At 53.6% G+C, this 21,063-nt stretch overlaps 1 protein-coding gene across 3 annotated transcripts in view; it reads right to left on the reverse strand.

The window, feature by feature from the left end:
• Positions 1 to 555: 555 nt before the first annotated feature.
• Positions 556 to 21,063, reverse strand: part of RAB11FIP4 (RAB11 family interacting protein 4) — a 150,052-nt gene continuing 129,544 nt past the window's right edge. For 2 of the 3 annotated variants that reach the window (XM_033184284.1, XM_033184285.1), the window contains exons 3-13: positions 17,656 to 17,850; positions 16,649 to 16,783; positions 16,316 to 16,351; positions 15,104 to 15,203; positions 14,723 to 14,826; positions 13,522 to 13,662; positions 10,851 to 10,932; positions 10,215 to 10,352; positions 9,980 to 10,138; positions 8,260 to 8,403; positions 5,688 to 7,109 (exon numbers count right to left, since the gene is read on the reverse strand). In XM_033184284.1, the coding sequence (XP_033040175.1) occupies positions 6,993 to 7,109; positions 8,260 to 8,403; positions 9,980 to 10,138; positions 10,215 to 10,352; positions 10,851 to 10,932; positions 13,522 to 13,662; positions 14,723 to 14,826; positions 15,104 to 15,203; positions 16,316 to 16,351; positions 16,649 to 16,783; positions 17,656 to 17,850 (1,351 nt within the window). In that variant the 3' untranslated portion in view covers positions 5,688 to 6,992. Of the gene's footprint in view, positions 7,110 to 8,259; positions 8,404 to 9,979; positions 10,139 to 10,214; positions 10,353 to 10,850; positions 10,933 to 13,521; positions 13,663 to 14,722; positions 14,827 to 15,103; positions 15,204 to 16,315; positions 16,352 to 16,648; positions 16,784 to 17,655; positions 17,851 to 21,063 lie in introns of all 3 variants that reach the window. The other variant, XM_033184283.1, reaches the window with a different exon arrangement.

Below are 21,063 nucleotides of genomic sequence, written 5' to 3' on the forward strand. Positions count from 1 at the left end.
GTGGAGGGCCTGGGCCACCTGTGAAGCCACTTTCATGCCTGGAATCCCATAAGAGAGGAAGGGGCAGAGGGCAGAAATCCAGGGGTCTGGGTGACTAAACTGGGGACCACCTTGGTACTTGATGGTGTGGCAGAGACCAGCACTGGCAGGTCTGAAGCCAGTCCTGAGTGGAGGCATTGGGCAGTCACCCTGGGGAGCCACAGTGGCGGACATGGAGGAAGCATGGCACGGGGACCCCACTGAACCCCTAGGAAGACCTCAGTGGGAAAGAGCATGGCCAGAGGACAAAGTTTCCAAACATCATAGCCCTGTGGCTGGAATGGTGGTGTTACAGAGGCTTCTGGGATCCACGTCTTCTCCCCTAGGGACTGAAGAGTGACACTGCCCCCACTCCACGCTGCCCCTGGGGACAGCACCAGCCACCCTGGGAACCACAAACTTGGTGAGGGGTAGGGGATTGCTCTTTTTAAGGGAGACTGTCTGTCCCTGTGAGCCCTGGAACTAGGCCTCTTCTGCCCACCCTCCCGCAACCAAAGAAACTCGGTTCAGTCAGGCGAGAAGAGCAAACTGTTTATTTACACCTTGGTCTGTACAGTACAGCTCCTTGGGAGGAGCCTGCCACCAACAGCCTGTTCCTTTTGAGGCAGAAGCAGGTTGGAGGCATAGAGCTCGGACCCTGGACAGCCTCAGGGCCTCACCCCCACTATCCCCTCCCTGGGGACCACAGGGCAGGTCCCACCCCAGCCCTAAAACTAAGCCTGTTTCCAGACAGAGCCTCCTGGGGCAAAAAACTCAAGTTGAATCCCAGAGTCTGAAGCCATCGAACAAACCTTTGGGCATGAGGCCACGTGTGTAGTTCATTCCACATAGGCCTCAGAAGACCCAGCCAAGAAAGTGGGAGGAGATGGAAGGGGGCCCACAGCTGTGAGTGAGTCCTCGGCAATGCACCGTCCGCTCTGTGACATCAGTCGGTATTTAATGGCACTCTGGTCTGAGCACCTCAGCAGACAAGGAAGGGCTGGGCAGGTATTCACAGCAGGCAAGGGCAGCAGCTAACGCCTCTTCCTTCGGCCCGAGTGGGGCCCGCAGCTGTTCTAGACACAGATGTGGTGGCCTCAAGGCAGGCCTGGAACCACGGACAGGTCTTCCTCTGGGGGCAGAGATGGTACACGGAGTGGCTGCAGTCCCATGACATGTCCGCTGGGGCCAGTCAGTGCCCCAGGTTAAAGAGTGATGCTCTGCCGGACATCGCTAACAATGCAGGAAAAGCTCTGTGGGAGAAGCTGCTTTACACCAAGTTGCCCTTTTCTGGAATGCAAGGCTCCTAAACTAGCTGCAGGCTGGAGAAGGGACTAAGTGGGTCCTAGCCCCCCATGTTTAAGACAATAATGAAAGATTCTGTACAAAGTTACCAAGTCTACAGGCTGAGTGAGCCAAGGATAAGTGGGGCCTGATCCCTGTGGATGAATGTGCCCGGGAGAGTTGGCCTCACCTGGGGGAGGCACGTGGAAAAAGTACACATTTACAAGGCTCGGGAAATGTCAGGGAGACGAGACTATGTAAAAAAGGAGGCAGTGGGTAATGTGGAAAATCCTGTACAGTGGCGATGGGGAAGAAAAGGCACAAGGACAAAGACCGCAAACCATGCAGATGAAAACAGCCTGTGCAGCACAGCAAAGCGGATGGGCCCCAGCAGGAGGCAGGGTTACCCTGGGGACAACAGCACTTGGATCCTGCAGGAGACATGGCCTGGATGCCATCCCCAGCTGGTGGCTCCGGGGCAGACATCTCTACCTTACAGGTGGGGAGAGGAGCAACCTATGAGGTCAGGGCAGGAAGGCCATATGGGAAACCTTGCCTGCTGAGCATGGTGGCATTATACTTCCCCAGGGTCTACACTTTTAGAAACAAATCTTTCTAGAAAGCAGCCTGTTTTCTCTGGTGGGCAGCAGAGAATATGGCAGAAGGGCCTCGGAGTTGTCCTGCCATGCAGGTAGGGCAGGCTCCTGGTTCCAGCCTCTCCTGCTTCCTGCTGGCTGCTCCATCCATGTGTGCACTCAGGGCAGGAAGTGAGGACCTGGCAGGTGCCTAGGATCAGCGTTCAAAGTCATCCATTGAAGGAACGGCCCTTCTAACTTGAGGTCCCTTGGCGCAGCAGGCCTCAGTCTTATCAGCCAGCAGCGTCACCCTAGAGGGGATTCCCTGGGTCCCAACGGGAGGGCCAGAGTCTGGGAGAAAGGACTGTGGAGGATACCAGCACTGAGTCCTAGGTGGCCCCTTTCCTCAATCTAGAATCCACAATAGCCCTTGAAAAAGAGTCACTGTGGATCTGCCGGGCAACCAAAGTCATTTTCTTGGCATGGTGACCACGCAAAACTTTCCTGGTATGATCACGTCTAAAGTTAGTGTTTGTTTTTTGAAAAAATAAAGACAAGAGTTTCACCATGTTGCCCAGGCTGGTCTGGAACTCCTGAGCTCAGGCAATCCACTCGCCTTGGCCTCCCAAAGTGCTGGGATTACAGGTGCGAGCCATCGTGCCTGGCCTAGAGTTCGTTTTTAAGTTTAAATTTGCTAATGCAGTAAACCCCACCACACACACAGGACATAGAAAGAGGGCTTCACTTCTCCCAGTTTCACCTGGCCCTGCTGGCCCCTGGAGGCTTCTGCTGGCTAAGTCCCTCACTGGAACCAAGAACTCGCACTTGCATCCCCCACCCCCACTCCCCTGAACACCAGCACCAGCGGACTAGCACCTGGAGTGTCCAGTGTGTGAGTGGGATGCTGGTTTGGCTAACAGGGAAAGAGCTGGAACTCCCTTATCAACCCAGTCAGGAAACAGACCAGAGGCAAAACCCACAAAGAAATTATCTCCTCCTGCTCAGCTATGCAAATAGGTGGCAGCTGTTTCTGAGGCTGCTTTCAGGGGGACAGCCTCACCTGTCAGTTCCCTGCCGACTCTGTTCTACCTGCTCTTTGCAATGAGCCTGTAGCCAGTATATCCCAACACATGCCACCCACTGACTCCAGGGGCACCAGGCCGAGGTCCTGCCCGCCCACTCTGGTCTGCTAACCTCCGGGTTGGTGAGAACAGTTGGATCCACCAGCTCCTGAAGGCATCTGATCTCCCATCCTGCAGGCCAGGACCATTCAACAACATAAAGGAAAGGGTACCCTCCCAGCAAGAGTGCTCGCTGTCATTCAGCCACGGGCTTGACAAGCCCAATAGCCACTTTGACCAGTTTCCTCTACCTCTGGCCAATGACCTTCCAGGACAGGGAAGTCTCAACCTCGGGCTGCATATCATCACCTGGGGAGGTCTTTGCACATCTGGATGCCTGGACCACACCCCCACCAATTCAATCCGAACCTCTGGTGGTTCAGCCCAGACAGCAGAAGCTTACAAATCTCCCAAGGTAATTCCAATGCACAGCCAAAGCTAAGCCCACTGTTCCAGGCCCTCGTGCAGGTTCCTGAGCTTTGTGTTCTTTTATTTTTAACTTTTGGTAGAGACAAGGTATCACTGTGTTGCCCAGGCTGGTTTAGGACTCCTGAGCTCAAGCGATCCGCCTGCCACTGCCTCCCAAGTGCTAGGATTACAGGCGTGAGCCACCGTGCCTGGCCTGTTCATGTTTTAAATAGGTCAGAAATAAAGTCACGAAAAGGAATTTCTCTGTGACAGTTCACAAAGAAATCTACCAGTTTAAAATAAAATGACCTAGGATTAACTCTGGCCAATTCAACGTTAAAAGAAAAAAAACATTATTACTAGAACTTTCTTAAAGCCTCTCACCGCACAGGGACTTGCTGAACCAGGAGGCACTTCATTTTCTAGTAGATAATGTATACAAAGCTCACTCCTGGTTCAGTTCATTTTGCCTGACTTCCAACTGACCACCAGGGCAGCTCAGGGCCATGTAAAGTCTGAGTCTACTACAGAAACCCTCGCCCCACCCAAAAAACACCTCTAGATTTCAGATAAGTTACTGCTAATCCCTACTCGGTAGGGTTGCCAGGTTTAGCAAAAACAATAAAAACAAACAAAAAAAACCCCAAGTAGGACACGCAATTAAATTGGAATTACCTGAGCAGCTCTTTACAAAATTCCATGCCTGGGTCACACCCACAACAATTAAACCGGAATGTCTAAGGACTCAGTCTCATCATCAGAATTTTTCAAATCTCCGCATTTCAAATATGTCCTGGCCAGGCATGGTGGCTCGTGCCTGTAATCCCAGTGCTTTGGGAGGCTGAGGCGGGAGGGTCACTTGAGGCCAGCAGCTCGAGTGAGGCAACACAGTGAGACCCTGTCTCTACAAAAAATAAGAAAAATTAGCTGGGTGTGGTGGTGCATGCCTGTAGTCCCAGCTACTGAGGCAGTTAAGGCAGGAGGATCACTTGAGCCTGGGAGTTCAAGGTTATGGTGAGCTATGACCATACCACTACACTCCAGCCTGGGCAACAGAGCAAGATTCTATCTCTAAAAATAACATCTGTCCCAAGTACAGATGTTCATTCTAAAATTATTTGTCTATCTGAAATTCAAACTTAACTAGGCATCCTGTCTACTACCTTGCAGCCCCACTACTGAGGTGTAAGGGCAGAAACAAAGATCAAGCTCCATCCCTACCACCAAGGGCTCTGGGACCTGCCAGGGGCTGTGGAGCTGGGACCCTTGGGGCATCTGCCCCCTCAAGCTAGCTTTTGAGCCCAGAAGAATATTTTTACAAACATATGCGATCTTTAAAAGCCAAGCAGGTAGGCCAGGTTTTACAAGAAATGTATTCTGGCTGAAGAAAGTAAGGTTGGACTTGAGGTGTTTGTGAGCTGGAATTCAGCCCCCCATTTAAAAGCCAGCCCTGTTCCAGAGGCCCCTCTGGCACTGCACCAGGTCCCGGGGGCCTTTTGGACTCCAGCCGCCTCCTGGAGCCTGTTCCCACGGCGCCCCCTAGAGGGAGGAGCCTGAAGCACACCCCAGGCTGCCAGCTGCTTCCTTCCACCCGCCTTTCCCGTGGCAGATTCCTTCCCACGTTGTGACTCAGGCTGTGGAACCCATGCCTCTGCAGCCTTCTCTGAAATTCCAGTGCAGCCAAAGAGTAGATAACATTTTACATATAAAATACTCAACCCTGGGGCAAGGCCCCCACGCACCAGTACTCCTTCAACCTAACACCCAGGCCAAAGCTATGTCAGGATCTGTCTTGTTCCTTTCAGCCACGGCCATTGCTTCCTATTGGCAAATTCTCAAGAGACCCTCTCCTCATGCCTTCTTCCACTGCCTCTTTGCAGACTCTTGGGGGAGCCCAAGAAGACCCGCGTCCTAAGGGGCTGAGAAACTCCAGAAGACCGACTGCCTAGCCTAGTCTTCCCGGTGTGGGTGGCTCCAAAGTCTTGGATCAGACCAATGCAACCCCATTATTTGCAGCATGAAACTAATCCCCAACATAGGATTCAAATGAAGCCACGAGACCCAACAAATGCAAAGGCTGATTGGAATGGAACTGAAGGTTGGTCCTGGCCACAGCCCTGTCTTTGTCATGAAGGGGTCACACCCAAGTCCCCAGATCCCCTCTCCTCACTGTCAGTGCCCTCTCTTTCTGCGTCTCCCCCTCCACTGTCCTTCCCAACATGCCCAAACCTTCCTTCTCATACTATAAGATGTGCTGAAGAAAACAAGAAACTGCAGGGGGGAAAATAAGACCACACACGTTTATATATATTTGGATTAAGAAAATGAATCACAAGCCATATAAAATTGAGATAAATTGGAAAACTCTAAGGTAAGTACCATGTCTATTCCCAGCTGCCTAGAACAAAAGATCCATTAAAAATCCATGGCATGAATTTCCACCATGGATCGGAAGGATGGAAGACTAAGGTTTTCCTGCAACTTTCCCAACCACCTCCCACCAGTGCAGCAAGTGCTCCCATGACTGAGAACCAAATACACGTGTTTCTAAACGCTGGAATGAAGCAGTCTTGCTGCCACGTGAGTGGAGCCCGGAGCTCAGATTCTGAAATCCAAACCCAGGCCTACCATCACCAGGCTGCATGGAGAATGAAGACAGGAAGCCAGGCAGATGGTCTCTCCATGCATCCATCTTAACATGCAGCCATGGAAAGGAAACTGGGATGGGAGTTGTGTTCCTCCCCAAAACTCATTTCTTTGGTTGCCTGATGTCAACTCCTGCCTTAGACATCCCATCCCAAACTCTCTCCTTCGTTTTTATCCCTTCATGTTACACCCAGTGAATGCTGCTTCATTGTCTTAAAACCAAAACAGAAACGGGGAGGTAGGTAGCACGGATGGGGAGTGTTTGAACTCTACAGGATGAGGGTGCTCCGCACTAGCTCCTCTGAAACCTGAGTCCTCTATTCACTCTGCACACACATCACAGAGGGCTGCCGGCCGGCGGCCAAGGCGTTTGGTGAGGGCCCCATCTCATGGACCCTCCAGATGCCCCTTCATCCTCTCTGAGCTTGAACACCGGGGCTTGAAAGGTGGCCAAAGAGCTGGCGAGGACACAAATATGGGGCATTCGAACTCCTAGGAAAGATCACAATTTTGCTCCCACACCCAGGGGACTAGGAGTGGGGTGAAAGAGCCCATCGTACTAGAGCGAATGTGGATCCTTATCCCCAGAGGTAGAATCATTTTACCCAGTACCAGAAACATGAGCTTCCAGTTCTTGTTTTTACAGTAACTCCTGATAGCAGACCTTGCCCCCTCCCACTTCCAGTACCCTCCGCCCCTTGCAAAGGGGCCACAAAGTGCATGCACGGCTAACCGTGTGGATGCTGCCCACAGCCACGGCCACTCACCCCTCGCTCGTGTGCACAGCCTCCCCACATATATACACATGTACACGTAACGCATGGTGGCCAGAGAGACATTTACAGTGTGAGTGTGAGGCCCGGCTTAGGCCTGCATCCTTGGGCAGGGTCTGCCCCTTGGTTCTAGGGTCCTAAGGCTGCTCTGCAGCCAGCCCCGTGCCTTAGTGTTTTATCTCGAGGATGGAAGGGTTGTGGTCCAGGATGGCGAGGATAATCTTGTCCATGTACTGCCTCAGCCGGAAGTTGATCTCCTCCTGCTCCTTGAGGGCTTCCATTAGCTGAAGGAAATGGGAAAGATAGGTCAGTGGCTGGGCCTGGGATGGGGTGCAGGCAGAGTCCAGATTCCCAGGCTTGTCGCAGGCCAGTGCCTGACGACAGAGGGCATCAGGAGACCCTGGGCAAGGCGGGCCCAGGACAGCCTCAGCATTTGGATGCCAGGACGAGTGTCGAAGTGGCTCAGCCCCTAGTATTACCTATGCAGGTGCCCAGGCCCCACCCCCAGAGATTCCAATGGGATCAGTTTGTAGAGTGGGCCCAGGTATGGGTAATCTTTCGTAAAAGTAGAGAACACGGGCCAAAGTCATTTACAATCAAGACTCACAAAGCCCCAGGGCCCCTAAGACTCCAAAGGGGAGCTGTCTCCTGCCTGGAACACCTCTCCCCACCCCCAGCCCCACACTGCTCTCCTCCAGGACAGTGTTCTTTCGGACACTGCTGACATGCTGCCTCTGCCCTGCGGCTGGGGCCCAGCTCACCTGGGAGCTCCTTGAGGACAGAGGTCAGTTCATCGCCCCGTGTCCCAGGCAGAGCGTAAGGCTCAGTGACAGAGTGTCTTACAATTCCTGTTCAAATGCAGCCAGGGCATTCTGGAGGCCCGGCCTTTCATAAGCATACTCTGGTGTGGCAGGAAGGGTAGGCTTTGGCTCTGGAGACAGCTGGATCCCTCTCCCTCCCTAGCTGGGTGGTCCTGGGTTCCACCTTCCCAGCTTGGAATGTGGAGCTGTTCCTAAAGCCTCAGAGTCATCAGGAGGTTAAGTGAAAACACATCACAGAAGAAGCAGGTGCTGGAGAAATGCTAATGTCCTCTCCCTCTGGGTTGGGAAGAGTGGGAGTGATAGCCTAACCCAGAGTCACGGCTTGATCCACTCAGCTGGCTATGTTGGCACTTTTCTGGCAGACCTAAGACTCACACGGCACTCGGAACCACACCTGCACTCCTTCCAGCACAGGCAGAACTCAGAGCTGACTTGACCTCTCCAGCAGCCCCCTCCCCTGCTCACGGCTTTGCCCTCTGTCATGTGGGATAGTTGTAGATGGGACTCTCTCCAAACCCTGGCCTGGTTTTCTCACTCTGGGCAGGTGGGGGCTGGGAGAAGGAATTACAGAGGAGCGGCCAGGCCCCAAAGCAAGAGCCAGTGATGTGGTTACCTCATCACGCGAGGCAGTGTCTATCTCGGCAGCCAGAGACTGGGCTTTAGTCTGGGCGGCAAAGAGGTTTTTTGCTTCGTAGAGGCTGAGGCTCAAGATCTGCCCATTCAAGTCATCGTTCTGATCCCGCAGCTTATAATTCTCCTACAGAGAGAAGGACGAAGGCGACGTCAACCCCAAGAGGCATCCACAGCCCACTGGAACCCACTTCTCCACATCCACCGTCCCCGACCCATCGCCAGTGCCATTCCCACAGGTATGCATCACGGCCAGTTCAAGGGGCCATAGATGTTGCAGCCTTTGCCAGGTGCTGGGGGGTAAGAGGGCTGGGTCCTGGTCCAGGGGCCCGGCGTCCTGGGAGTGCACAGGGTTTGTGGAGGAGTTATAGCCCTGCTCAGAGCAGCCAAGGCTCCTGGCCACCCCTTCCTCCCTGGGCCCTGCGTAGGGACACCACCCACCCAGCAGCCCGGCCTCCAACACTGGCCCTTGCCGAAGGAAGTGATGCTCTGGGCTCTCTGGGCAGGCCGGCCATCTCATTTCCTTGGCTCCCCGGCAGCCATGCTCTGAATCCTGCTTGGCTGGAGTTGTCCCAGGCAGACCCACCCAGATCCCATCACCAGTCTCACGTGCCAGCTTTTGCCTAAAGAGCCCTAATGCTCACACCTGGGACCCTGGGCGCCCCACCCCTAGACTAGGAGAAGGGCTGGGGTTTTAGGACTTCTGTGAGAGCACAGCCATCAGCCCCTTTGTCCCCAGTGGAACAAACTCAGAAGGATAATTTATGCTGCAGGCTCTTCCACCTGCAGGGTCAGGCAGAGCTGACACTTCAACCAGCACCAACTGGCCACTGCCTCCTCCTGATCCACTCCCCCACCCAACGGTCTTTAGCTAAGGCAGCGCTCCTTGAAATGCAATCTTCTGGCTAGGCACAGTGGCTCATTCCTGTAATCCCAACACTTTCAGAGGCTAAGGGTGGGAGGATCCCTTGAGCCCAGGAGTTCAAGCCTGGGCAATATAGGGAGACCCCATCTCTACAAATTACATAAATAAATAAATTAGCCAGGTGTGGTAGCGCTCTCCTGTAGTCCTAACTGCTCGAGAGGCTGAGGCAGGAGAACTGCTTCAGCCCAGGAATTTGAGGCCGCAGTGAGCTGTGATCACACTACTGCCCTCCAGCCTGGGCAACACAGTGAGACCCTGCCTCAAAAAACAAAAACAACACTAGCTGGGCATGGTGGTGGGTGCCTGTAGTCCTAGCTACGTGGGAGACTGAGGCAGGAAGATCACCTGAGCCCAGGAATTCAAGGCTGCAGTGAGCGATGACTGTGCCACAGCACTCCAGCCTGGGTATCAGAGCAAGACAACCCTGTCTCTTTAAAAAAAAAAAAAAAAAAAAAGGAACCTTAGCCTCAGGGTCTACTTCTGGGAGAATCCAATGCCAGCGGGCACTATACTGCAGCTGGGTATAGTCTCATCCTCCACCCTGAGCACCAAGGCAAACAGCAGTGTCTATTTCTTTATATGGATATAAGGGGGAGATCTGCGGATCGATTTTCCTGACTGTGAAATGGGACAGCCAGCCCTGACAAACAGGTTGCTGAGAAGCAGACAGGCAGTGCCGCTACAGCTCTGGGCTCCCCTGTCACAGATCCTGCATAGGAAACCCAGGCGGTGGACCCAGCCACCCCGCCCCACTGGACACAGAGACTGCTAGAACCACCTGCTTGAGCCGCTTGACCTCGTGCTCGAGCTCCACCTCGCGGGCCCTGGCATTGAACTCGCCTAGGCCAGAGGAGGCACTGCGGCCCCTTCCTGGCCGCTCGCAGTCCAGCTTGTACATCTGCAGGTGCTCCAGCTCCTTCCGCAAGTCCTCGATGAGCTGCGAGGGAGAGAGGCAGGTTGGCAGGAGCAGGGACGCTGGAAGGAGCCCTGGTGCCTGCTGGCCTGGGACCCACCTCCTGCGTCGCCTCCCGCTCCTTCTGGAACTCGAGGCGGTTCTGCCGCAGCTTGTCCATCATGCGCTTGTACAGGTCCATCTCATCTTTGAGTCGCAGGCTGGTGTCCTCCAGACGGTCGGACATGCGCTGCCGCTCCTGGAGCAGGGAGACCCGGTCAGGGAAGGAGAGTTTCCAGAGAGGGGCTCACTATGTCCAGGGGTATCCCTGGGGTCTGGTCAGACATCTTCACGAGGCAGATGCACAGTGAAACTAGCTCCCTCAGACGCAGCCCTGAGTCTTGGCTTACAGAAACGGCCAGAGCCCCGATGATTCTAGAAACACAACTAAAAACCTCAGCCCTCTGAAGTCCTTCAACAATGCTAGATGCAACCTGAATTGAAGGTACTAGCCCAAATAGAAGCTAACCTCTTTCTAAAACTGTAATTCTTCTCCATTGTATAAAGTAATAAATACATTCGCTGTGGAAAACTTGGAAAATCAGAAATACAGAAACACAAGTTGTTATTCACTTTTTTTGCATTTCTTAGGGGGTAGGGCATTTGTTTAGAAGTTCTGAAGCAATAAACTAAAGGCCCCCGATGGCCAGCCCTGCCCCTCTGGGAGTTTGGCCCCAAGCCTGGATCTGCTACTCACCTCGTCCAGTTTCTCTGTTTGAGACTTGAGCCGAGTCACTGTTGTTCTAAGCTCTGTATTTTCTTCCTCCAACTGCTGCACCCTGGCGAAAGGAGAAAGACAAATCTCAGAAACCTGGAATGCAGACTATCTGATAAGGGCCTGCCAGTCTGCAGTGATTCTCTGCTTCCTCCAAGAGGGAAGATACCAGAAACCAACTGAAAGAAAGAATATGATTATTATGTCAAAGACAATTTAGCCGTGAGCTTCCTATCAGCCAAAGCAAAATAGTAAGGATACTAAATTATTATCCTTCTTATTTTCCTTTCTTTCTTTCTTTTTTTCTTTTGAGACAGAGTCCTGCTGTGTCGCCCAGGCTGGAGTGAGGTGGCACAATCTCAGCTCACAGCAACCTCTGCCTTCCTGGCTCAAGCGATTCTCGTGCCTCAGCCTCCTGAACAGCTGGGATTACAAGCGTGCACCACCATGCCTAGCTAAATTTTTGTATTTTTAGTAGAGATGGGTTTTGCCATGTTGGCCAGGCTGGTCTCAAACTCCTGGCCTCACGTGATCTGCCCACCTTGGCCTCCCAAAGTGTTGGGATTACAAGAGTGAGCCACCACACGTGGCCTTTATTTTTCCAATAAGTGGAAACATTCATTAGAGAGTTGGAACGCAGATTCTGTTTGTATGCATCCTTTAGATCCTCAGACAACATGGGGATGTTTTTCTGCTAGATGGAGAAACAGTCCTCTTGTGGCTTCTGTGACTGGGCCCTCCTGTTAGACTCTGTAACTGGAAGGCAGTGATCACATTGGCTTTTCATTCCCCACCAAGAGCATCTCATCCAGGGCTCTTCTCTGAGCGCTCACTGCACCTGCCTCTGATGACCACAGGTATGGGCTCTGACAGTAATAATCCTCTGTGTCAGCATTCACACAGGAATTCCACAAGAAGACAGAACCTGGGTGTTCAGGTCGGTTTTTTGTTTGTTTTGAGACGGAGTCTCAGTGGTGTGATCTCAGTTCACGGCAACCTCTGCCTCCCAGGTTCAAGCGATCCTCCTGCCTCAGCCTCCTGAGCAGCTGGGACTATAGGCACGCACCACTATGCCTGGCTAATTTTTGTATTTTTAGTAGAGATAGGGTTTCACCATGTTGGCCAGGATGGTCTCGAGCTCCTGACCTCATGATCCACCTGCCTCGGCCTCCCAAAGTGTTGGGATTACAGGCGTGAGCCACTGTGCCCAGTCTCAGGTCGCTTTTAAATGGTCCGAGAACAGGTGCAGGTGAGTTGGGCTGTCGGTGGCACCAGAACCAAGCAGGGTCACTTCCGGCACCGATTCCTGCAGACCATCTTGTTCTGAATCTACCACCTCCCCATCACATCCTCTTTCCTGGAAGGATGGCTTCTGGGCCTCCACTGCCCTCTGGGCTCCAGAGAGGAATTCAGCCCCACCACCCGCAAGTGGCCCTGAGCTGGTGGAAGTGGTAGGGAACCAAGCATACGGCAGGACTCTGGGAACACCACTCAGATATTTTACATGAATGGCACCCCTGGAGCTGTGCGAGGGGCACATGTTAGGAGATCGTTCCCAAGAGCTGGCTTTCTGTGCTTTGTCCTGTGGCCCAGGTTCACACTGTCTTTTACCACCTCCCGTGTCCCAGCCACCTCTCTCGGGCCAGCTGCCAGAGGCGGGCTGAGCGAGAGCAGTCACCCTTAACCAGGCACCAGCCTCCAGAAACAGATGCAAAACAGCAGCTTCTAGAACAGAGTCAAAATGTAAAATGAACCCCTGGTGGGTAACTTAGCAAAGCAGGTCTCAGATACCAGGGAGTTGGGAAGTCTCCTCACCAAACTGCACAGGGGCAGGGACACAGGGGCAGGGAGGCACCTGCCTGAGAGCCCAACTCCCAGTCATTTGCTCAGCAGCCCACCAGCCACCACGTGGGGCTCGGCAACTCTGGGAAGCCTCAGCATGGAGACTGGGGCTTCAGGGGGTCTGAGGAGTGCTGGGGCAGTTGTCCTCTCTGTCAGAAGCCCAGGCGGCCTCCTCGGCCTCGGACAAGGGCCGTAAAGGGGCTTCATCACAGAGGCATCATCATAGCCCTCACCTATGGGAAGGGTCTGGACTTACATCAGCTCACCCACCCACACAGCCGCTCTGTGGGGCACACAGGGAGGTGACCCAATACGTCCAAGGCCATGGAGCTAACGGGAGACCAACCCAGATCCCTGGCCCCGGGCTGCTCCTCGTCCTGCCTGCCTCACGTTCCAATGGTGAAGCCACAGGTACACGCAAGGAACAGGAGCTGGGTTTTCCATTTACCTTGGCCCTGGGGCTCTGGCTCAGTCCCCCAGGGGTCAGGGGAGAACCTGACAGCAGGGGGCGCTCTAGGCCTGGACATGAGACCCAGCCCAGGCCCTTTTCTCATTGACAGACATATGTGTAGTTCGCATTACCAAATGTGTGCCACGCTCCTGGGACCATTCTTTAGTGAACTTTCTGAAGAACATATATGCCTCTGTGTTTCTCGTGGTATGAAAGTGGAACTGTTACTACTGGGAAGGTTCAAGAAGCTGCCCCTCAGCCTCAGCTTCCCATCTATAAAATGGGGATAGCGCCTATCCCACAGGGCTGCCCCAGGGCAGGGGATCCCTCCGAGGGAGGGGGCTCGGTGGAGGGGCCCACCTGGCATTGAGCAGCTCCACCTCGGTAGTCTTCTCCCTCTCCAGCTTGCTGTAAGCCTCGCGGTGGCGGCGTGCCTCCTCCTCCAGCGCCTGCTCGGCTGTGGTCTCCTGATCCTTCACCATCTCCTCCAGCTCATGCACCCTGAGGACAGCGCAAGGCGCAAGCTCTTGGGGACTGCACTATTTCACCCCAACCCTGGCTGTGGCATGGGGGGCCCTGGGCCCTAAAACCCTGAGTCACTGGCATGCCCACCGAGGGCGTGTGGGCCAGTAGCTTTCAGAGAGATGAACAGGGACACCACATATTTAGAGGGGGTGACGGTCACACATGCCATGAAGGAGCAGGCCTGGCAGTCAGAAGGTGGGGCGCTCAGGGCAGCACAGGGAGGGACCGCCCCCACCAGTCCCTGCAGCCACACCTGGCTGGAAGCACTCAGGCCTCCCTTCTTCTTTTTGTACTAATCCGTCCCGGCCACCCCTCTGATTAATAATTCAGCTTATTGGGCATCTTGACTCCCAAAATAGGCACATCCTGGCCAGTGGCCTGAAGTCTGCCCCAGACCTGGGACAGGGCCAGGGGCACGTAGACGTGAGCACCCCAGTGACAGCCTGGTTGGTATTTTGGTCTGGGGTACGTCTCACTGGCAACAGCCCCTCCACCAGGCTGACCTTCTGGGGTGTACAGAAGGGCCCAAGATGGGCCCTGTGACAAGGGTATGTCCCCCAAGGGTCATGCCATCGGTGAGGACAACTAAACCCTGCATCCACCACTGCAGACAGCATCAGGAACGGCAGGCTCAGGGGACCTCCAGCAGCAGCAGTGCTGGACCCTTCCCACCGCCCAGCTCACACTGGCCTGTCCCCTGCAGAGCTTGTCCCTAGGAAGGGACATCAGGCTCCTGTCACTGTATGAGAGACAGTGGATCCCCACTCCCATCTTGGACCAGCCCTGTGGCTGCAGACCTCAGGGGTGGAATCCATCTGGCCTAGAGCCAAGGTCGAGCTCCAACCTGTCTCCCTGTCCCTAAGGTCCCGTCCTGGGTACCACATGTGGGCAGGGCCATGTGACAAGAGGCTGATGCGTCACAGACCCTCAGAGCTGCAAAGGCATGAGGCTGCCTCCTCCCGGAGGTCTCAGCAAGAAGGACCCCCCTTTGTTCCCCAGAGTCACAGCCAAGCCCCCAGTGCCCTGCCTGCCTGACCTGTGCACCAGCTGCGTGTTCTCTTGCTTCAGCTTGCTCTTCAGGTCCCCATTGGTCAGGCTGTCATTCTCCAGCTCTGTCACCTTCTTTTCCAGGAAGCTTACCTGCAGCAGGGGGCAGGGGTTGGGTGGAGAAGACCCCTGAGGCCACAGAACCGAGAACCTCGACGCCGTGAGGTTCGTGAGCAGGACCTCCAAACCACCGTGTATCTGAGAACAGTCATGTGTGGGGTGGGGGGCGGGGAACACACCAGGGCCACCTATCCCCAATTCCTGGGCAGGCACAGGGTCTCCCAAGTCCCCAGACAGTAGCCCGAGCACACCCCACCTCCCCTGGGAGCAGGCATGCATTCAGTCCCTTCTCCAGCCACCCGGGGCCCACCTTCTCTGTGATGTCATTGTCACAGGAGTCAATGCTGTCCCGGAACAGGTCTTCGGTGCTGCCGTTGCTGCTGCTGAAGTTGCTGCTGTGCATGAGCTGCCTGCAGGGGTGGGGAGAGGGCGTCTGGCTGTAGGGCCTTCCAGAGACAGGGGCCTACTCAGGCCACTGGCAAGGGGAGCATCCAGTACCCCAGGGGATCTGCCCCTTTAAGGAGGCCGCCCTCACTCAGCCTGAGAGGGAGAGTGTTGCCAAACCCAGCAGATCATCCAGCCCAGAGGATAGCAAATGGGCTGTACAGACCCCCAGGGTTCCCTGGCAGACACAAAGAGGCACAGCTTCTCCTGCGGCCTCGGAGCCCTCTTCATGCCAGCAGGCTGACCTGCAGCTACCCAGTGACCTGAGCTGGCACGAGAGCACCCTCCTCTTCCAGTGGGGAAGCCCCCGAGGAGGTAGCCCAGCTCCATAGCCCTGGCAGAGGGTCTGGGCCTCCTGAGGCTTGAGCCTCTCCACCAAGCTGGCTCCTGCTACATCTCTGGGAACTCTGGGGGATGGCAAAGGCAGAGAATTCACCAGGCCTTGCAGAGCAGTGAGCTGGGGTGAGACTGGGCCTGGTGAGCTAACCCATGCCTGAGGCAAAATCCAGCTGCCACCCCCAGTGACATCCCCTTCCAGCTCCCTGACAGGCAGCAGCCAGGGTCTCTGCCAAGAGGCCAACCCACCTGGCTCCTGGGCCCTTGCTGCCAGCTCCCAAAGCCCTGAGTGTGGACCTGGGGCCACACTGAGCTGCTGCAGGACTTAATCAGAGCAAAGTGACCGGCCGTGATGGCACCCACTCATGTCCAGAGCCCCGCCTGCAGAAAACCCGGGGTCTCTTTATTGAGTATGGCTGCCAGCTCCAAGAGGGGGGAAGGGCACTGAGCGCTGTGGGGTGCTCTGTCTCTCTCAGGGCATCCCTGGTGTGCCTGCCTGAAGTCAAGGTGACCTAGGATTTGAAGAAGGGACAAGGGGTGGGGAGAGGGCAGGGAGGAGCTGGCCTCTGTTTTTCAGAAGTGGACGCTGCCCCGGCTGCACTGCCCTGGGATGGCCTCATTCCCCTCTGCTCTCTCAGCCACATGCGGGCACCAGCTGAGTCTGGGCTGCTGGCAGGGAGCCCCGGCCAGTGGGCAGCATGGGAACAGCACTCAATTTGCCCTCCCCTGAGGTAGGCCTTACCGTCCAAAGGCTGTACTGGAGATCTTTCGGTTGGGGCTAGAGAGAGAGAGGAAACAGTCATTGAACAGAGTAAGGGCTTTCATCCACCCCTTTACTCTGTCCCAACTGTAAGACACAAAAGTGCAGGACAAGGCCCCACTCAAAGGAATTCACTAGTCAGCTTGGTCCTGAGAAGAAACAGCCTGATTTCCTGTGGCAGAAGAAGCCCCTGGATCAACCCTCTGAGAACTCTCACCTGCCCAGACAGCAGGGGTCACCATGCCTGTAGCTTCTCCCTCCAGGCCCTGCTCTGGCCCCCTGGCCTCCCCCTCCCGGGCTGGGCCTGGGCCTCACCTGTTGGCCTTCAGGTTTTTCAGTCGGGCTTCCAAGTCATTGAGCAGGTTGATTTTCTTGCAGCATTGAGAGCAGTAAACATCTAGCAATTCGCTGTTGTACACGTGCCGCATTTTCCTAGGCGTCTGCCCCGCACTGATTCACAAGGGAAAGGAATCACCACCTTAATTGCTGTCCAGTCTGGTGCCCTATGCCACCCTGCTGAGCTGACTTTACTTGAGTCCCCAGTACCTTTGAACCTTGTTGGGGGAGGGACAGGGAGTGGAAGTATAGCAACAGACCATCCCTTCTCCAACACGCTCAAAGAGAAGACAGTGATGCATACCCATTTAACAGCTAAGGCAAACTGCGAGCTCATTTCAGAGAAACTGGTGACTCAGGTGGGTGAGAAGGGATCACAGAGGGTCACTTGGAAGGACCCTTCAACACTGAGGCTCTAGGACACAAGATGACACAGAGCCCCATGGCCCCCAGTGTGCAGCCTCCTAGGTCAGTTAATTCAGGAGGAACTTCTGAGCCCTCATCAGGGTGCAAAGGTAGCAACCCTAAGCCCCAGGAGCAGAACTCATGCAGCTTAGGACAAAGGAAAGGGGGCCAGCTCAGGACTCGACCCCCACCCCGACCCCCTAGGATGTGCTCAGATTGGTTCTGCAACTTTTTTTTTTTTTTTTTTTTTGAGACGGAGTCTCGCTCTGTCGCCCAGGCTGGAGTGCAGTGGCCAGATCTCAGCTCACTGCAAGCTCCACCTCCCGGGTTCACGCCATTCTCCTGCCTCAGCCTCCCCAGTAGCTGGGACTACAGGCACCCGCCACCTCGCCCGGCTAGTTTTTTGTACTTTTTAGTAGAGACGGGGTTTCACCGTATTAGCCAGGATGGTCTCAATCTCCTGACCTCGTGATCCGCCCGTCTCGGCCTCCCAAAGTGCTGGGATTACAGGCTTGAGCCACCGCGCCCGGCCTGGTTCTGCAACTTTTGACCCCAAATGACATCCCCAACCAAGGGGCCACCTGGAAGACACTGAAGACCCCAGGTCTGAGTAGACATTGGTCCTGGTCTCATCATCGGGGCAAGGGCTGCTGGGGGCGCAGTCCACGTCGTCACCCTCCCCGTAGTCTTCAAACTGCTCCTCATTGCTGATAAGTGAGGTGGTGGAGTGTGTAGAAAGGTCTGAGGTCGTCATGGATGGCGTGTGGACCAGGGACCTGAGGATCCAAAAGCACCCAAGTCAGAGGAGGACTCATGGGTCCCCAGCCACAGCCTGCGGTAGGGAAACCGAGTAGGCATTTCCCTTTAATTGGCACTACCAATTAAGTTTTTTTTTTTTTTTTTTTTTAAGAGATGGAGTCTCACTCTGTCACCCAAGCTGGAGTGCAGTGGCGCGATCTCGACTCACTGCAAGCTCCGCCTCCCGGGTTCATGCCATTCTCCTGCCTCAGCCTCCTGAGTAGCTGGGACTACAGGCACCTGCCACGGCGCCCGGCTAATTTTTTGTATTTTTAGTAGAGATGGGTTTCACCGTGTTAGCCAGGATGGTCTCGATCTCCTGACCTCGTGATCCACCTGCCTTGGCCTCCCAAGTGCTGGGATTACAGGTGTGAGCCACCGCCCCCAGCCTACCGATTAAGTTTGTACTTCTTGACCTGGTAAGTACATTTCAGGGACCCTATCTAAAGGGAAACATCTCACCACAGAAACCATCTCTACAGTTCAAACCAGTTCTACCCATGTTACCCCAGAGGAGCAAAACACTGCTTTACAACCTAACTGTCTAGCTACAGCTAGATCAAATTATAATTATTAAATTACAATGAGAGTAAATTATTAAATTGCAGAATATCAAACAGTTGTTGAAAGGTTAAAACACTTGGAGTAGTGGCCGGGCGCGGTGGCTCATGCCTGTAATCCCAGAACTTTGGGAGGCCGAAGCGGGTGGATCACAAGGTCAGGAGATCAAGACCATCCTGGCTAACATGGTGAAACCCCATCTCTACTAAAAATACAAAAAATTAGCCGGGCGTGGTGGCGGGCGCCTGTAGTCGCAGCTTCTCAGGAGGCTGAGGCAGGAGAATGGCGGGAACCCAGGAGGCGGAGCTTGCAGTGAGCTGAGATCCGGCCACTGCACTCCAGCCCGGGCGACAGAGCGAGACTCCATCTCAAAAAAAAAAAAAAAATTCAGTTCAGAGTAGCTGCTCTCCCTATGTAGCAGCTATTCTTTTATTCCTTTATTTCCTTAATAAACGTGCTTTCACTTTATGGAGAAAAAAAAAAAAAACCCAAACATTGAGAGTAATATAGAAAATGAATATAATGGATCTAAAATTTTAGATACTGTAAGACTAAGTATGGCCGTCCCTTGGTATCCAAAAGAGATTTGTTCCAGGACCCCCAGTGGACACCAAAATCTGAGGATGCTCAAGTCCCAGATATGAAATGGCACAGTATTCACATACAACCTATGCATATCCTCCTGTATACTCAAAATCATCTCTAGATTACTTATAATACCTAATGCAATGTAAACGCTATGGAAATAGTTGTTATACTGTGTTGTTTTTTGTAAGTTTGTCTTTTTTCTTTTTTTTTTGGAGACAGAGTCTCGCTTTGTCGCCTGGCTGGAGTGCAGTGGTGCAACCTCCGCCTTCCAGGGTTCTAGTCAATCACCTGCCTCAGCCTCCTCAGTAGCTGGCAGTAGCCTCCTCCTGCCACCACACACAGCTCATTTTGTATTTTTAGTAGAGACGGGGTTTTTGTCATGTTGGCCAGGCTGGTCTCAAATTCCTGGCCTCTGGTGATCTGCCCGCCTCAGCCTCCCAAAGTGCTGGGATTACAAGGCTGCTCCCAGAAAGCAGCACGGCCCCTCTCTCCATGCACAGCCCCAAAGGACCCCACCAAGAACATGAGGACTCTGAGAACCACTTGAGTTTGAGAAATCCTGCATTGAGATGTACTAGGTTGAACCTCATGAAATTACCTTTTTTTTTTTGAAGATGGAAATGATTAAAAGTTGTCAATTTCATGTGGTTCAACCAACACGGGAACCCCCTCTTCCCTCTCCAAGTCCCTGCAGCAGCCGTAACCATCACCTTCTGGTAAGGGGTTGCCACTTGCAATCCCCTCGGCTTCCTCAGGCACAATGGTGGCAGCTTCCCACCACCCCACAGCACTGTATCCCTCAAGAGACTTGGTGAGGGCTGAGATGGAAGGGACTCCTTCCTGCCAAAACCAAAGTTAAAGATGAAACTGCTTCACTGGGAAGTCACTTAAGTCTTAATGTTGTTTTTAAATAACATTTCTGATTATGGGAATACATGCTCAATACAGAAAATATAGCAGAATAGATGGGAGGTAATTAAAATGATCAATTGGCCGGGCGCAGTGGCTTGTGCCTGTAATCCCAGCACTTTGGGAGGCTGAGGCAGGTGGATCACAAGGTCAGGAGATCGAGACCATCCTGGCCAACATGGTGAAACCCCATCTCTACTAAAAATACGAAAAATTAGCCAGGCATGGTGGTGGGCGCCTGTAGTCCCAGCTACTGGGGAGGCTGAGGCAGGATAATCGCTTGAACCTGGGAGGCAGAGCGTGCAGTGACCTGAGGTCATACCACGGCACTCCAGCCTGGGTGACAGAGTAAGAGTCTGTTTCAAAAAAAAAAAAAAAAAAAAATTCATCCCGCCATACATAAATAACTGCTTAATTTTCCAGATTAATTTTTTCTAGGCATCTCCTAACACATATGTCAAGGTTTGCTTTTTGTGTTTTTTTTTAAGAGATGGGGTCTTGCTAAGTTGCCCAGGCTGGAGTGCAGTGACTACTCACTGGTGTGATCCCACTACTGATCAGCACTCAAGTTTTGACCTGCTCTATTTCTGACCTGGGCCAGTTCATCCCTCCTTAGGCAACCTGGTGGTGCCCCACTCCCAGGAGGTCACCATACTGATGCTGAACTTAGTGCAGACATCCGATCAGGATAGTGCACTAGAGCCCAGAACTCCTGGGCTTCAGCAATCCTCCTCCCTTAGCCTCCCAAATATCTGGGACTACAGGCACATGCCACTTGCCTGGCATATGTTTGTGTTTTTAACAAAGCTGATCTCATGGACATCTTTGTAACCTGCTTTTTTGTTGTTTTTGTTTTTGAGACAGGGTGTTGCTCTGTTGCCAGGCTGGAGTGCAGTGATGCGATCATAGCTCACTGTAACCTTAAACTCCTGGGCTCAAGTGATCCTCCTGCCTCAGTCTCCCAAAGTCCTGGGGTGATAGGTGCGAGCCACCATGCCTGGCCACAACCTTTTTTAAAACTAATTGAGATCATATATCTCATATCATCAACAGTCATTTAAAACTTGACTTTGTCTGCAGGACTAGCACTGAAAATAAAGTAAAATTAAATTTAAAAACTTGACTTTGCACGG

This window comes from Trachypithecus francoisi, unplaced genomic scaffold (assembly GCF_009764315.1).
Source record: "Trachypithecus francoisi isolate TF-2019V2 unplaced genomic scaffold, Tfra_2.0 Lachesis_group20, whole genome shotgun sequence".
Taxonomy (NCBI): domain Eukaryota; kingdom Metazoa; phylum Chordata; class Mammalia; order Primates; family Cercopithecidae; genus Trachypithecus; species Trachypithecus francoisi.